The sequence below is a fragment of the Peromyscus leucopus genome, chromosome 5 (genome assembly GCF_004664715.2).
Source record: "Peromyscus leucopus breed LL Stock chromosome 5, UCI_PerLeu_2.1, whole genome shotgun sequence".
NCBI lineage: Eukaryota > Metazoa > Chordata > Mammalia > Rodentia > Cricetidae > Peromyscus > Peromyscus leucopus.
Genome location: NC_051067.1, coordinates 43,292,533 through 43,308,548, shown reverse-complemented (window position 1 = coordinate 43,308,548; position 16,016 = coordinate 43,292,533). Strand labels below are relative to the sequence as shown.

The 16,016-nt window shown below is 40.9% G+C and overlaps 1 protein-coding gene and 1 pseudogene across 1 annotated transcript in view; one reads left to right on the top strand and one right to left on the bottom strand.

Annotated features, from left to right (window-relative positions):
* The window catches only part of Amph (amphiphysin), a 200,061-nt gene that overhangs the window by 104,239 nt on the left and 79,806 nt on the right, over positions 1 to 16,016 (top strand). The window contains exons 3-4 of the mRNA XM_037206457.1: positions 6,737 to 6,791; positions 13,222 to 13,316. Coding sequence (XP_037062352.1) covers positions 6,737 to 6,791; positions 13,222 to 13,316 — 150 coding nt within the window. The remainder of the gene's footprint in view (positions 1 to 6,736; positions 6,792 to 13,221; positions 13,317 to 16,016) is intronic.
* Positions 1,974 to 2,587, bottom strand: LOC114685516 (annotated as a pseudogene).

The window sequence follows — 16,016 nt, the reverse complement described above, 5'->3', positions numbered from 1 at the left end:
GCAAGCTTTCTGCTTCTCTGCCCAGTTTCCCATTTCTAAAAGGAAAAAAACCCTCCATTTCTAGGACTCTAACACTTCATGGCAGACTCATGGAGTTGTTGGGAAATAGCAGAGCTGTGACATTTGGGACAGTTCCTGTAATAAAGGAAGGACCCAGCAATGTCAGACTTTGTAATTACATTTCCATTTTAATGGCATCCATTGAGGACATTGTTCAGTCAAGAACTGGTTTGATTTCCTCAAATCCCTATGTTGAGTGCAAATCCTCAGGACCTAGGGATGTGCCTGTATTGGGGGTTAATATCTTTATAGTTATAGATTAGATTAAATGAGGGCATGTGGGTGAGTCCTATCCCAATATGGCCAGTGCTATTATGAGAAGAGGCAGAGGCTGCCAGAGTACATGTACACTGTGAGGATGCACTGAGGGGGGCTCCTTCTAAGCCAAAGAGAAACAAAACTTGTGATAGCTTCAGCTTCTGGCATCCAGATCTGGTGACCTGTGAGGAACTACATTTCTGTTGGTTGGGGCCCCATGCAATGATTTTTTTTAATAGAAACCCTGGGAAGATAGCTTACAATTTAGACTGTAAGTGGCAGTTTCAGGAGCATTTTAGATGTTCTGTTGTAACTGGAGTAATGACAGACAAGGTACATTCTTCCCCCTCATTAATGCATTCCTTACCTTGACACAGCCCTTGTTTTTATACAGCTTTCAAGTCTGTTCAATTTATTCATGAAAGAATATGGTAGGTAGAGCTGTCTCACATGGACAGTAAAGGACACAGAACAAGAAGATGTCAGGAGAGCTATTGTTAGGGTGAGGGTCCTGTTGAGTTTCCTCCCAAATTCATATCTCTTCTCTAATTATTACTGTTACCCATATAAGCATGTGTGGATGTATACGTATGCCAACACTGAGTCATTTTAACATTGCTCATGTATATGTGTACAGGGATGAGCACTTGGGATATGACAACCTATGTGGGAGCATGTCCCTGAAGGAAACTGATTCTCCCTCTCTCAGCATCCATGACCACATATTGGGCATGATTTTTTAAAATTTATTTTTGTTTTATGTGCGTGGATGTTTTGCCTGTATGATTGTCTGTGTATCACGTGTGTGCCTGGTGCCTGCAGAGGCCAGAAGAGGGGGTCAGATCTCCTGGAACTGTACTTACAGAGAATTGTGAACTGCCACGAGGGTGCTGGGAATTGAACCTGGGTCCTCTGGAAGAGCAGTTAGTACTCTTAAGCACTGAGCCATCTCTACACCCTCTAGACTATAGTTGTTTATGATGGCTTGTTGCCATATAATGCTCAACGTGATATGAGAGCAATGTGTCAGAGATGCACCACCTCTTTTACCTTTAAAATACTGCCTTACAATTTAGCAGCACTCAAACTTGTCCTAGCTCCCTGTGGGTGCTTATAGTATTAAGTAGCCTAGAGTATTTGATCACACGTGGATTCATCTATCATTACTCGTTAACTTTATAATAGTCTTGGTACTGATTAAGGACTCATTAAGTCTCAATTCCTTGATTATGTAATTTAATTTAAGTCTAAAAAGAGGGTAAGCACATTTTATTAACATTGCTTTTATGATTGAATTAACTTTTCTGAACTCTTATAAATCTTAGCCAATTCTAATTTTGATGTATGACTTTTAACCAAAAGAGAAATGTCAGCAAAGGGCAAAAATAATAAGGTTAATGATGAGAATTCATGTAGGCCTATTCTCATGGATGAGATGGTAGGGTTTAATTTTCTGAAATCACGTTGTGAAGTTCTGTCTTCTCAGGTTCAAGTTTCATGAATCTGTTATTACTGTGGGCTTCATCCAAAGGCCTTTTTCTAAGTGTCAGTTCACAAGTTCTTAATTAGAAAGGTGGCTTAATGGAAACTATTTTCTATATATGTAATATAAATATATGTAATATATTACATGTATACATGTTATGTATCACATATATTACTATGAATGACATTTTATTTAGTCATTTCTTCACAACTGAAATTCTGGGAATTCAAAATTAACACACTTGCTAATGAGCTTCTTGTACATGCCATGAACTGATTCGACCTTGTGCTCCACAGTGTTTCAGGCACTCTGTCCAAATGAGCCTTTAGAGCCAGCTGCCCTCCAGTTTCACTCGGATACTCCCACCCACAATTTTGCTTGCACAAACCAAGTCCTCAAGGATGGCACCAAGCACTGCAGCCCAGGGGATGCTTCAGGGGGCTTTGTCTTTTTGCATGGCTTTCTTGAGCTGGCTTAGGCAAAATCCTCCTCTGAACGATGAAGACCACATGCTTCCCAATTATTTTTTTCCCCAGTTCACACACTAGCTATACTTGAACTTTCTGGAATGATTTCTGCTGAAGAACAGGTACAAACATTATGATAACTTTTCCAACCACCACAAACTTCATTTTCCTCAGCCAAGATCAGATTGAGTTCTCAGAGCTACACCTTGAGATCTGAGTTCATCTTTATCTTGTGCAGGGCCTGAGAGATACCCAACTCATGCTCATCCAGTTTCTTGCTCTTGGACTTCACAATCTTGGTGTTCCAGTGGAACATGCCCTTGTTCTTATGGAGTATCTGCTTAGAAAGAGGTGTTTTTGTAGCAAAAGTTACCTGAAAATTTAAGTCAGTTATTACATTTGCCATATTTACCGAGATAATTCAACAGTTAGTATTTTTAAATAGATATTAAAGCCCTGTCACCTAAGGTAATTTTCAGACCTGCATACCCTTATTAATAACATCTGTTGGGTCTAGTTTTCTTAGGTCAGAAAGGGATAAATGATTCACATCCCCTGACCAAGGTATCATGCACAGGGTGGTATATAAAAAAAGTTCCCAAAATGATCTAGGACTAACTGGCACCCTAAGGAATCATTAATTCTTTGCATTTTTGTTCATATTCTTATCAACTTAATGCCTAAATCATGTCTTCTTTTTCTGAAAAGAAATAATTTAAATAAAAATCAGCTAGTAAAATTGTTCTTTATTGACTCTTGCAGCCTAGGGTATAAGTATTTACTATGGTTAATCCTTCATGTATTTTTAATTCTTCAATGTTACTTTTCAAATGCTATTTATTACACCTTAATGGAGACCTGGTTCTGAAGTCAAAGACCTAGAAGTCTGACAAAGGTCATGGCAGCTCCTATCATCCTCTCACTTCATAGAAAGCCTGCCTGTCACTACCAGAGTATAGAATGACATTTAATTCAGTGGCATTTCTCCTTGCTTGTTAGGTACTTCCTGGACAGTGGCAGCTGTCCAAGGTTCTGAAGACTCTTGCGAATGGAGTTGTTTGGAAGCCTTGGTTGTTTGGGTACCACTCATTCCACACTGTGCTGCACTCCCTGACAGATATGCAAATAATTAATGAACTTTTGTTACTCTGAGCCAACATGGTGAAAAGCAATTTGAAACACATTGAATTAAGCATGGAATGTGACTTCCTTGTACTAACAAAGATATTTGAAATAGTCATTGCTGATGTGTTGACTGCAGTGTTTCTCTGACAATTTGATTTCTAACTTAAATCTGACCCTTAGGGGGTGTGTTGATGAGATCTGCACACAGGAGAAAGGATCAGGCATAGATTCTCAAACCTGTGCAGAGATCTTTTAATCCATATGAACTTTGTGTGTGCCTGCTAATTATTGAAACCATCATGATGAAACCTTCGAATGTTGTCTAGGAGATTTTCTATTTTCTGAGAAGTAGGCAACGTGAGAGGGTGCCTTCTTCTTCCCTGTGCTGGAAGAGTGTGAAACTCCATGGGGAGAATGAGTGAGAGAGCTTAAATATGGAAGAAAAGGGGGTATAACTCCCTTAGACTGTGTGTGGGAAAGTGCAATCTCGGGGGGGGGGGTGCAGTCGAGCTTGAGAAATATCAGGCAGTTCCTGACAAACTAAAAATGATTCAATTAAAAAAAAAAACAATGAAATTTCTGACCAACATTGGAGCTATGTTGCAATACTAACATGTTTGGCAGAACAAGGAAGTTTGTAGGTAGCAGATCTTTCTTGGGTCTTGTCCAAAGAAGAGCATTCCCAAGAAATTCAGATGACTTAATTGTAATAGATTCCTTTGCTCTACTGTTGCCATGAGCCCTAAAGAGACTGTGAAAAAAATCTTAATACCATTTTGTGGAGAATTACATTAAAAAAAAATAGTCGAGAAAAGTATAGGCATGTAGTACTACAGATGTGGGGATTTAAATGTAGTTTCTACATACAGAGAATAAATACAAAATTCATAGTTGAGTTATTGAAATGGTAGTCCTCAGAGGAATTTAGAATGGCTTCAGATTCTGAGCAGTGGGATAAGAGTTTTTCAACTTAAATCAAAGAGAACTTGTGTTGAGATCTGGGCTCTGTGGAGAAGCGGGCAGGGGGCGGGGCATTAGAGAAAGTGAAGAAATCATTAGAAATGAATGGAGAAAACAAACACCAGAAAAACAGGGTCATTGGAAACAAACCAAGGGAAAGCATTTTCCAGAAGAGCAGCATGTCAGTGCTGCAAAGGTGTCACTGTGTTAAAGGAGAACAGTGGACAGACAAAGGGAGTGGGGAAGGACAGCCACCAGCTAGACCATTAGAGAACAGGACAGGATCACAGGAGAGGGGCTATGACTCGATGCTTTTCCATTTAGAAGCCGCTAACAGCCAGGTTTTAGAAACATTAAATAATTCTGATAGACCACACACCTATAGGTATCTTGGCATATATTATAGATGAATACAAAATGAGGATGGATGCATATGGATGAGGAATCTATTAATTGTAATTATCTATGGTTCACCTACAGTAACAATGTAGGGAGATTTCAACATGCAGAAGAACCTACTCCATAGTATGCGGTAGATGAAGAATTTTTCTGCAAAGCCTTTTATCCGGCGGAATTTTAGATGGAGCTCTGTGTGGTTGTTACTGAAAGATTTACATGACCTTATGGGGAAAATTAAACATGTTAATAACTGAGAAAGAAGAAAGTAATTTAAATTAGCCTCGATTTTCTGCTTAAATTAAACTCATCTATTTAAGCTAGTGTTGTACAGCCTGAACTTTTCCTCACTGTTACATTAAAAACAAATCTCTTCTGAGAATCTCATTTCATTAAAAAATAACATTATTGTTTCCTGTTGGGAAGATAAATCCAGTGTATGGAGAGGAACATGAATAATTTAAATTTTTTCTTGTTTTGAAAGCAAAGGCAGTGGCTTAATTGTGGACTCATCTGACATACTCTGTTTCATGAGTGTTCAGCAGATGAATGCTCTTTCCTGCTACTCTTTTGCTATTTCCAGATACTCTGAACAATCCTGGTGACTCATGGCCGCCATTCTTACAGTGGGCTCTGCATGCTGTTTGCATGAGATGCTGAGGGTAAAGTATCTTTCTTGGTGTGAAGTGAGGCTGCCCTCATCTCTGTGATCCTGGGCTGTTCCAAAGAAGAACCACCAACAGCAGAGGTGGCATCTGAAAGCCTGAGACATCTGTGAGGTTCTGGCCTAATGGTTGTGTGTGCCATTCTTACGTATGTGCCCTACAGAAGCCACTGATGCAGCCCGGATTCTCCACTTACTTGGTTTGAGAAGTGTGACACTGAGGAACCCAAATCATCCTAAACTGTACCTTTTAGAACTTTCAGCTTCAGACTGTTTGGGTTCAAATCAGTCCAGGAACATCAAATGTCTCAATTCAGATTCGATTCCCTTTACATCTCCTAATCTCTGATGTGAAACCTGATTTCCCTCACAGCACATCCCATCTCTTTCCATTGTTCAAGTTTCTATTATCTTCTAACCATCTGCTTTGTCCTTAACATTTCCAGTTTGTTTTCTTTTCTGAATGTTACTGCAAATTCCAATAATGCTTATCCACTCAGAAACTCCATTGGATCTTTTGTTGTATTTTTGCCTTCGCTACTGGTCAGCATTCTCAGTGTTCACCGACTCATTTAATTGGGCAGTTTGGCCTACATTCCACTGAGGTCACACAATCTCCATGGCTTTCTACAGAAATGGTTCTTACTTTTGGAAATGCAAAAATGAGCTGTATTATATGTTTCTGTCACCCTGGGATCCAGGACAAACAGGCAGCCTCCATCTGGACCACTGTAGGACACAAGGCAAAGGAAAGACAGGTCAAGGCTGTATGATGACTTCCAGCTTAGTAGTGCATGGCATTTCCTCTCACATTCCTATAGCCAATTCTGATGTTATTAAAGCTGGAAGTACTGCTCTTATTAAAAGAACTATGATAGATCAGCAATAATAAAATATCCCAAATCTATATTTTGCATCAGCACTTGCCTTTTCACAGGGTACTAGACTGATTTACCACAGCCAGATATTATTCTGAATAGAAGAGATAAAAGTTATATTGCTATTCCCAGGTGTCAAAATTAAAAGAAGCAGAGAGTATATAGTAGTCATCTACTGGTGATTCTTAAGTACATAGGCGTCTGTTTGCTGGGCCCTACTTTTTACTGTTAGCAAAATCTTTTTTGTCTTTTTTAACTCTGGATAACACCTGTATAAAAATTGAGGATAATGGGCATATCATCTTGTTCAGAGTGTGCTTACACATATATATTTTCTCAGTAACAAGTTCTGGCAATGATAACTGAATCTTATCACTTCTTCATATTTGCATGCAAAATATAGACAAGATGTTTAGCATCTCTGCACTTGTGTGTTTTTCAGGCAGAGGGTACCAGACTTCAGCGAGAACTCCGAGGATATTTAGCAGCAATCAAAGGTAATGTGTATGTGTGTTGTTTACTGCCTGTTTCTAAGCACAGGTTGTTCTTGGATTTTGTAAGAGACAGGGAGTGAGTGTTAATGAGAGCACCACTTGGCTTTCTGGCAAGCAGCATACTTGAACACAGGTGTTTCATTCCACCCACTTCCAATTTCCATTGAAATGATAATCAGAATATGCAAGGACAAATATACATCTGCCCTTCTGCCGAAAACTAAAAATAAATGCCACCCACATGCCAGGGGTTTCTAGGAAGGCTTGTTAGACAGAGTGAATGGGAGACTTCACTGAGGCAGAGCTGCAGCTGGCTTCCCTTCTGGAAGAGTGAGGTCCCAAGGTACAACACTCATAGACTCGACTCGCTTAAGCCCTCTCACTGTATGTATTTTGTCAATGACATAAATGAAACACCTGAGTTTAGTCCCAGGACCATGCTTAGTAGACCACCTACATGGTACCCTGTCTGGTTTTATGTTCTCTAAGCCTTTGGTTTTATCTGCTTTCTGACAGGGCTGTTGAACTTCATGACTAACACTGAGCATCAGTTTCACTGGTTTTTAGATCATCTATGCCAAACTTTCACGTGTGTGTGTGTGTGTGTGTGTGTGTGTGTGTGTGTGTGTGTGTAAATCAGAGGAAAACTTGATGGAGTTGGTTCTCTCCTTCTACCATGTGGGTTCCAGGGATCAACCTAAGGCCATTAGGTTGGTGGCAAGAGTCTTTCCCTGATGACTCATGTCTCTGACCCTCCTACTCTTACTTCTTCGAGAGCACTTTCTGTGCGCTGCACTATGTGCTCTACACCCTAGGCATCTTACTTGTTTATTGTCTTCCAACAGATATTTGATAAATGCCATTAACTCTATTTTACATTTTCCAACATGTAATGCCAGGAGTTTAGTCCTGCAGATTCATAAAGCTCATCAAAAAACTGCTTCGAAATTAACTTCAAGTACTGTTTGCAACAATTCCATCAGAAAATATAAATTTCTCTAGATATTTATTATCGTGATTAACTTAAGATATGAACACAGAAAGTCATGTTATTCCAAGATTGGAGCTTTTCTCCATGTGAACTAACATTTTGGTGTGGATATATCTGTTGAATGAATAAGCTTTCCTTCTATATCAGTGGTTCTCAAGCTCTCTCATGCTGCAACCTTTTAATACAGTTCCTCATGTTGTGGTAACTCCCAACCATAAAACTTTTTTCATCACTACTTCATAGCTGTAGTTTTGCTACTATTATGAATCTTAATGTAAATAACTGTGTTTTCTGATGGTCTTAGGTGACCCCCGTGAAAGAATCTTTTGACCCCAAAGGGGTCATAAACCATATATTGAGAGCCACTGTTCTATATAGTTCTGTGTAAGTTGGTCTCTTTTACCTCATTAGTATAGAGGATGCTGCAGGAAAAGACTGTCGTAATTCTTTTCTTTAATATGATCTAGGAAGGGAGTCCCCTAAAGTGAGGCATTAGTTCCAGTGAGAAACTGGGTGGTGCAGGAAAGCAGCACCTGCCTGCTGCTTCTGGTGAGCACATCTCTCTGAAGGAGAAGGGATAATATGAGCTTGCTCCTCCTTGGTTTCTGCTGATTGGTTGGTATTAGCTAGTTATATTCCACAAAGAGTGTTCTGTGTTGAAATTACTTTGGCCAAAGAAGGTTAGAATAAATGTTTATGCAGATGTCTAGTGAGCTTCTCAGAGTGCTTCTTGGAGCTGCATTCTGGTACTGTGTTCTTCAGAGCTGCTGTGATATAAGCAGTATATCCCAGATGGCTTTTCTTCTCAGTGTCATGATGAATAAGTCATGTTCCTTGGAATACATTTTGGGTTGGGAAACACACTTAAACACAAGGAGTGTGCAGGCATTAAGTAGACCATAATTGGCATTGTGAAGACTTTTCACTATGCGTTGAAGTTCCACATTGTGGAACATTTTACTAGAGGCCAATTTCTGTTTTCACAGAATACATTGGATAATTGATAGTACTGCAATGCACATAAGATCATAGCAACAACACAAAGGAACGAGATTTAGCCCCAGGGGATTCTGGAAGCTGCAGCAATTTTAGGAGAAGCATTGAGCCACTGTCTGCATTCACAGGCACTGTCTCAAAACTAGAGCCCTGCCGGGAGGTGGTGACGCACACCTTTAATCCCAGCACTTGGGAGGCAGAACCAGGCGAATCTCTGTGAGTTCGAGGTCAGTCTGGGCTACCAAGTGAGTTCCAGGAAAGGCACAAAGCTACACAAAGAAACTCTGTCTCAAAAAATGAAAAAAAAAAAAAAAAACCTAGAACCCTGAGATATTCATTGAACCTTAGGCATAGAAGTTGTGTTGTAGATATGCCAATTGGAGTTTGTTTCACTGTGGCTATTTATTCTCTGCATTTTGGCCATCTGTGGCGCTCTGTCTACTACCTAAAATTAGCTTCTTTGATGAGGGATAAAAGCTACGCTTCATCATGGTTGTAAGGCTAAGTCTTTAGAATACAGTTAGAAACTATACTGATTTAGAAAATTGGGAATAGTAGGTAATCTCTCCTCTAGAGTCCATTACTCCTCCAACCAGCAGTAATTTGCTAGGTTTATAGTATCAAGCATGAATTCCCTCCAGTTGAACAGCCTTGAGTCTGACGAGATAGCAGTTGGTAACCCCTCAGATGAAAGTGCTACTATCGTACCCTTGGAACAATCTTCTCATGCTTATCATTGCTGTGGTTTGTAGGCTTTCCATTTGGGGAGACTATTGGTTTCTTTTCTGCCTTGACAGCTTGCTTGGTGTTTCTAATACTATGAGAGCTAATCCTCTGGAAGGAAGCTTCCAGGTTAGTTCCAGCTCTATTCTTCCAAGTCCCATGTCTGATATGTGTGGTATGTCTTCAGAAATAGGATTTTACCTTCAAGTTCTGGGAGACAACGAGGATCATGGCAGCAGCCTACATTGTTTTGAGAGTCTTGAGTACTCCTGACCAACAATAAGAAGAAAGGTTTCTTTGCCTGGAATTAGGGTTTCTATTAGGTGATCTGTGGCTCTTTCAGGGAGCACTGTCACCCCACATAGAGTGATTCCATTGACAATATTTTACAGGCTTGTTGGGGTGGTTGGCTGTATTATTTTTAACTAAAATATATACTCTGAGGCTAAGCAAGCAAAGAGTACTCACTGGAGTGCAATCTCTACTGCTAGTCTTTTTTTGGGGGGGGGGGGTGTTTTTGAGACAGTGTTTATCCGTGTAGTTTTGGTGTCTGTCCTGGATCTCACTGTGTAGACCAGGCTGGCCTCAAACTCACAGAGATCCACCTGGCTCTACCTCCTGAGTGCTGAGATTAAAGGTGTGTACTCTACCTCTACTCTTAGAGGATAAAAGCAAGGTCATGAAGTTGTCATTAAATGGAAATCTATCTTATTAAATGTTTTGGAGAAAGTCTAAAATTTTGAATAGAGGCTCCTATCCAATAGGAACTGAATATTCTCCCTGTATGTGGTGGTCTGTAGTTGCCAGAAAAACTTGTCTATTACTAATTTTATAAAATATCATGTATTAGATATTAACTGCCAGTAGTAGCTTTCAGCATGAACTCTGCTCTGAGGTTAATAAATTACATGTAAAGAAACTAGATTTTAGCTGTTTGTTCTTTTCTTGTATTATATTCTGCCATCAGAGTGAGTTCTTGGGTTTAGTTTTGTTTTGTGCTACTGGGTAATTTATAATGAATAGAAACTGAATGGCTCATCTGGAGTCGGAGAAGTTCAAGATCAAAATTCCACCTCTGGAAAGTTTCTCTGCCACACCACACCACTGCAGAAGCATTCCCTGGGCAAGGGAGAGAGAAATGACAAACTCATCCTTTAGAAGTCCCCACCCTCTTGATAATAAGCCTACTTGTTCAATAGCACCATCAATCCATTCTTTAGCACAGAACCTCCTGACAATTCCTGCTTAAAGCCCCCACCTCCCAACAGTGCTTTATCAGGGACTAAATTTCTAAAACGTAAACTTTGGGAGACGAATTCAAATAGAAAAACCCTCAGCTGTTAAAATGCCTGAAAGCCTTTGTGCCCCTCAAAAGGAAGGCTCACCCTTGTTTATTTGGGTCTCAGTCTATTGTTGAGGAATATTTAATTATGCAAAGATGTGTTACATTTGTTTAATTATGTAAAGATGTGTTGCTGTTTTACCTTGTCTAAGGCACTTGATTGATCTAATAAAAAGCTGAATGGAGGGAGGAAGTATAGGTAGAACTCCTGGGCAGGGGGATTAAGTAAGAGGAGGCATTTAGGCTCCAGAAAGAAGAAAGAAAAGGAGAGGGCAGGAAAATGCCAGGGGCCAGCCAGTCAGACACAGAGGAAGCAGGAAGTAGGACATACAGAATTAAGGTAAAAGGCCCCAAGGCGAAATGAAGATGAATAGAAACAGGTTAAATTAAGTTAAAAGAGCTAGCAGGACAAGTTTAAACTAAGGCTGCACATTCATAATAATGTCTATGTGTTGTCTTTATTTGAGAAGCTGGTTGGTGGCCCAAAGAAAATTGCAACTACAGTCCACCTGCTTCCTATGCATAGAGTCAACTTCTTGGAACCCATTTCTATGTTAAAATGGCATCTTCCAAATTCCCTGTGTATATGCACACTAATGGATAGTCACTTTGGTCTAATAGAAGCATTACTGTAACATTGTGCTTTTAGCAGATGAGTAAAACTTTACAAAACTTTGTTTTGAGTGAGGTCAGTTTCATTTTACACCACAAAGGTCATTTGGCTGGCAGTGCCATCCCCAGCTTATCCAGAACCTGTTTCCATAGCTATTTATAATTTTCTTCAGACTCAAAGACTTAAAGAAAATTCCAGAAGCATTTGTCATTTGGATTATAGAAGCACAACAACCAGTAACTAGTGTTTGTCATGAAATGGAGGAGCATGTTTCTTGTGCAAGTTTGCGTGTATCTGGGTTGGGGTGAATATGACATATGATATAGTTTTCACCTCAGTGGTGATCTTATCATGGTTGAATATGTCTTTACTTGCTTGAATGTAGGGGTGGGCACAGGTTCTGTGTCACCTCTGCCTTGTCTATGCTTGTATGACTGCGGTTCACCTGGTTCCACAGAGGATTCAGTCTTCACTAACTCTCCCTGCCTTCGGTCCAGATGTTCGTGCAAGTCTCTTCAGCCACATGGGCTTCGCACCTCATTGTCAAGGACATCTCCAGCCACGCTCAGTAGTGCACTCTTCTTTACAGGCTTTCTCACCTCATGTGGCTTGAGGCACACCAAACCTCAAGGGTGTGAGGACCATTGCCTATGTATAATTGTCAGGGAGACAGAGAAAACATAGGCTTACATGTCAAATTGTGCGCTGGCTTTCACACACTTTTCTGGGATATACACTGTCATCTCAGACCTCTTTTATTTTGTCCTTTTATGCTTCTTGGTGAACCCAGAACTGATTACCATCTGTCCAGCAATCATGTGGCTATTTTCAATTTGCAAATGGTTTTAATTTTTGCTTCACTGCATTAAGTTTTCCCTGCTTTCCTTTGTTAACCCCTTAGTGACAAAAGCTTAGACACCAACTTGGCCAGGTGGGGTCTTCCAGCAATTGTTTGCCTATAATTCTGGTCATTCATGAGCCACCTCCATGTGGACCCAGCATTTGCACCATATCCTTCATGCTTTGCTGGGTCTGGCCATGTCAGGAGGAAGTAAGGGGGTGGTGACTGCAAAGCCCTGGAGATGCTCTATACCCTCACTGCTCATAGACACTCCACATTGTTACTATTATTAATAAGTGCATGTTTGTAACCTACTGATATGTAAAGAAAATTTAAACCCATAGGCTCATGAAGTCAAAGCTTTCTGAAAGGTTTTATTCAAATATTCAAAACTATGAATATAGTTTTGAGAGATATTGAGAAAACACATTTTTACTTGTCTTTTTTAAACCTAAGTACCGCTTGAATTGTAACCACTTTCAAGAATTTTACTGTTTAAATCAAGTAACCACTTTCAACTGATATATATTAAAGTCCTATTTATACTGTTTCTACTTGCTTTGAAAGTATTTTTTTACACAGTGACTCAGGCTTAATTTTGCTTTTAGAATTTTGCAGCTTTGTCTATGGTTTTGGTGTTCTAGATATTTGTTGTTAGACTCCCTTTAAGTGACTAGAGCACATTGTTGTTGCAGTTCTTAGAATATGACAGTGTTGACTTCTTCTGAGACCCAGTGTTTTGCTACCATGGTGTAAGTAACTGAAAAGGTGTCCCGTGAGAAGGACTATGAGAACCAGAGACTCTCGAGCACAGAGGGGGTGTGCTGTGCCTTCACCGCTGTTTCTGTGTCACTTGTCAAAGCGGGGGAGAAGAGAGCAGTGCCTCCCCCATTCCGTGTAACAGGAACTGTTTCTCTCCAATGCCAGGCATGCAGGAGGCCTCAATGAAGCTCACCGAGTCACTTCATGAAGTCTACGAGCCAGATTGGTATGGACGGGAAGATGTGAAGATGGTTGGTGAGGTAAGAGCTGGGTGGCAGCTCACAGGAGTCCTAGAGAGGCTTCCAGAAGGCTTCCACTGCTCCTCCCACCTCCCTTCCCCACTTCAGGGCAGCAATCACAAAGCAAGACTAGATACTCAGAAAGCAGCCTGGAGTTCTACTGCCTAAGTCATCTCCCACTTGTAGTGTGAGGGGAAGCTGATTCCAAAAACAATTCCAAAACTTTTGAGAAGGTTTGGCTTAAAGATTGCTTTTCTTCAAACTAACAATAGCTCTTTTCTGTTGCTGGAGAGCTTCTCTCCAGGTTCCCCAAGCCCCACAGTCCCACAATTCACGTACAAAATAATCACTCAGACGCTTATATTACTTATAAACTGTATGGCCATGGCAGGCTTCTTGCTAACTGTTCTTATATCTTAAATTAACCCATTTTTATAAATCTATACCTTGCCATGTGGCTCGTGGCTTACCGGTGTCTTTACATGCTGCTTGTCCTGGCGGTGGCTGCAGTGTCTCTCCCTCCTTCTTCCTGTTTCCCCAATTCTCCTCTCTCCTTGTCCTGCCTATACTTCCTGTCTGGTCACTGGCCATCAGTGTTTTATTTATATAGAGCGATATCCACAGCACTTTTCCATTACATAACATAGGTTGTAACGATGTTTTTGGGAAAGCCTTTTTATAGGTGTGGTTTTTATGCAGTAGTTCACCCTTTCATCCTGTCTCCCTTTTAACCAACCCTCTTGGAATGCAGAAGCAAAAGCTCAGAAGACTGCCCATCCTCCATAGCACTGTTAGTCGATTCACTAAGATCAACTGAACATCATGGCATTTTTGGACTTAGAAATACCCTCATACCTGAAGACTATAGCTCTGGGTTGCCTGGCCTACAGGAAGTGAGCAAGTGGGTGTCACTACTCTGTGGAAAGTTGGACAGCCAGAATGACTGTGTGACCTCAGGTAGTTCCTTTGTCTTCATGGGATTCATTCCCATGTACAAGATGCAAATAATAATTGTACTAACTGAAAACACATTTGAAGTCTTTGTGTTCAGGAACCCTAGTCAGTGTCCAGAGCATGTTGTGGTCACTGATGTTGTGGTCGCTGATGTTGTGGTCATTAATGTTGTGGTCACTGATATTGTGGTCACTGAAGACAGACTACTGTCTTCCCTACAAGTTCTCTATTGAAACGAAGAGCAATTGTTTGTCTTATCGTCACTTTAGATGAATCAATATAGTTCCTCTCGGAACAAGAGATCCGAGTTAGATGACAGAGCCAAAGCCCAGGGGACAGTCAATTCTATGAGCTGCACATCTTTACAGCCTTGGAAAAGCGATTCACAGAGAGTCTCCGACTGCTGCCTGACAGTGCTGACACCCTGATGTTGACCTTTGTGATCTCATTAGAACTGAAATAAGAGTGCATCTATCCATGAGAAATGATGCTGTTGGATATACTCCATCTTCTAAAATCTTTCAGGATGTGGATTTGGCAAAACTCTTCCCACACACCATTTTCTAATGCAATTATCAAGTGTTTTTATCATCTTACTTTTTCAGTATAAAAACACCATATTTCAACAGCATGTTGTTAAATGCTTATCTCACTTTGTACATTTCTGACTAATAATATATTCTCAAAACTCATCGTGAACAGGGAAAATTCAAAGAATAATGGAAAAGTGTATTTTTTTAAACTGTTTGGCCTAATGGCTTAGGCTTTGAGCTAGCTGGTTTTTTTTTTTTTTTTTTTCATTTTTCTTTATTAAGAAATTTTCTATCACTCCACATAGTATCCACAGATTCCACCCTCCTTCCTCCAATCACCCTCCCAGCCCTCTTTCCCAAGCCACCCTGTATCCCTACTTCCCCCAAATCGAGGTCTCCAATGGGGAGTCAGCAGAGCCCAGCACACTGAGCCTAGGCAGGTCTAAGGCCCTTCCCACTGCACCAAGACTGTGCAAGGTGTCACATCACAGGCACCGAATTCCAGAAGCCTGCCCATAGACCAGAGACAGATCCTGATCCACCTGCCTGGGTACCCCCCAAACAGTTTGAGCCAAACAGTCATCTTCTATATCCAGAGGGCCTAGTCCACTCCCATGGGGGCTCCACAGCCACCAGTCCACAGTTCATGGGCTTCCACTAGTGTGGCTGGTCATTTCTGCATATCCTCCCATCATGATCTCGAAGTCCCTTGCCTGCAGTATCTCTCCTCTCTCTCATCATTTGGATTCCTGGAGCTCAGCCTGGTGCCTGGCCATGGATCTCTGTATCTGCCTCCATCAGTCACTGGACAAAGGCTCTATGATGACAACTAGATTATTTGCTAGGCTGGTCACCAGAGTAGACCGGTCTGGGCACCCTCTGGACCACTGCCAGCAGACCAAGGTGGGGTCAACCTTGTGGATTCCTGAGAGCCTCCCCAGCACTCTGCCTCTTTTATTCCCATAATGTCCTCATCTATCATGGTATCTTCCTCCCTGCCCTCCCACTCTCTCTCTGTTACAGCTTGACCCTCCCATTTCCCTATGTTCTCATCCCCCACTCCTCGCCCTCTGCCACCCCCCACACCCAGTCCACTCATGAAACTATGTTCATAGCAGCATTATTCATAATAGCAAGACCCTGGAAACAACCTAGATGCCCCTCAACTGAAGAATGTACAAAGAAAATATGACACATATACACTATAGAGTACTACTCAGCAGTAAAAAACAAT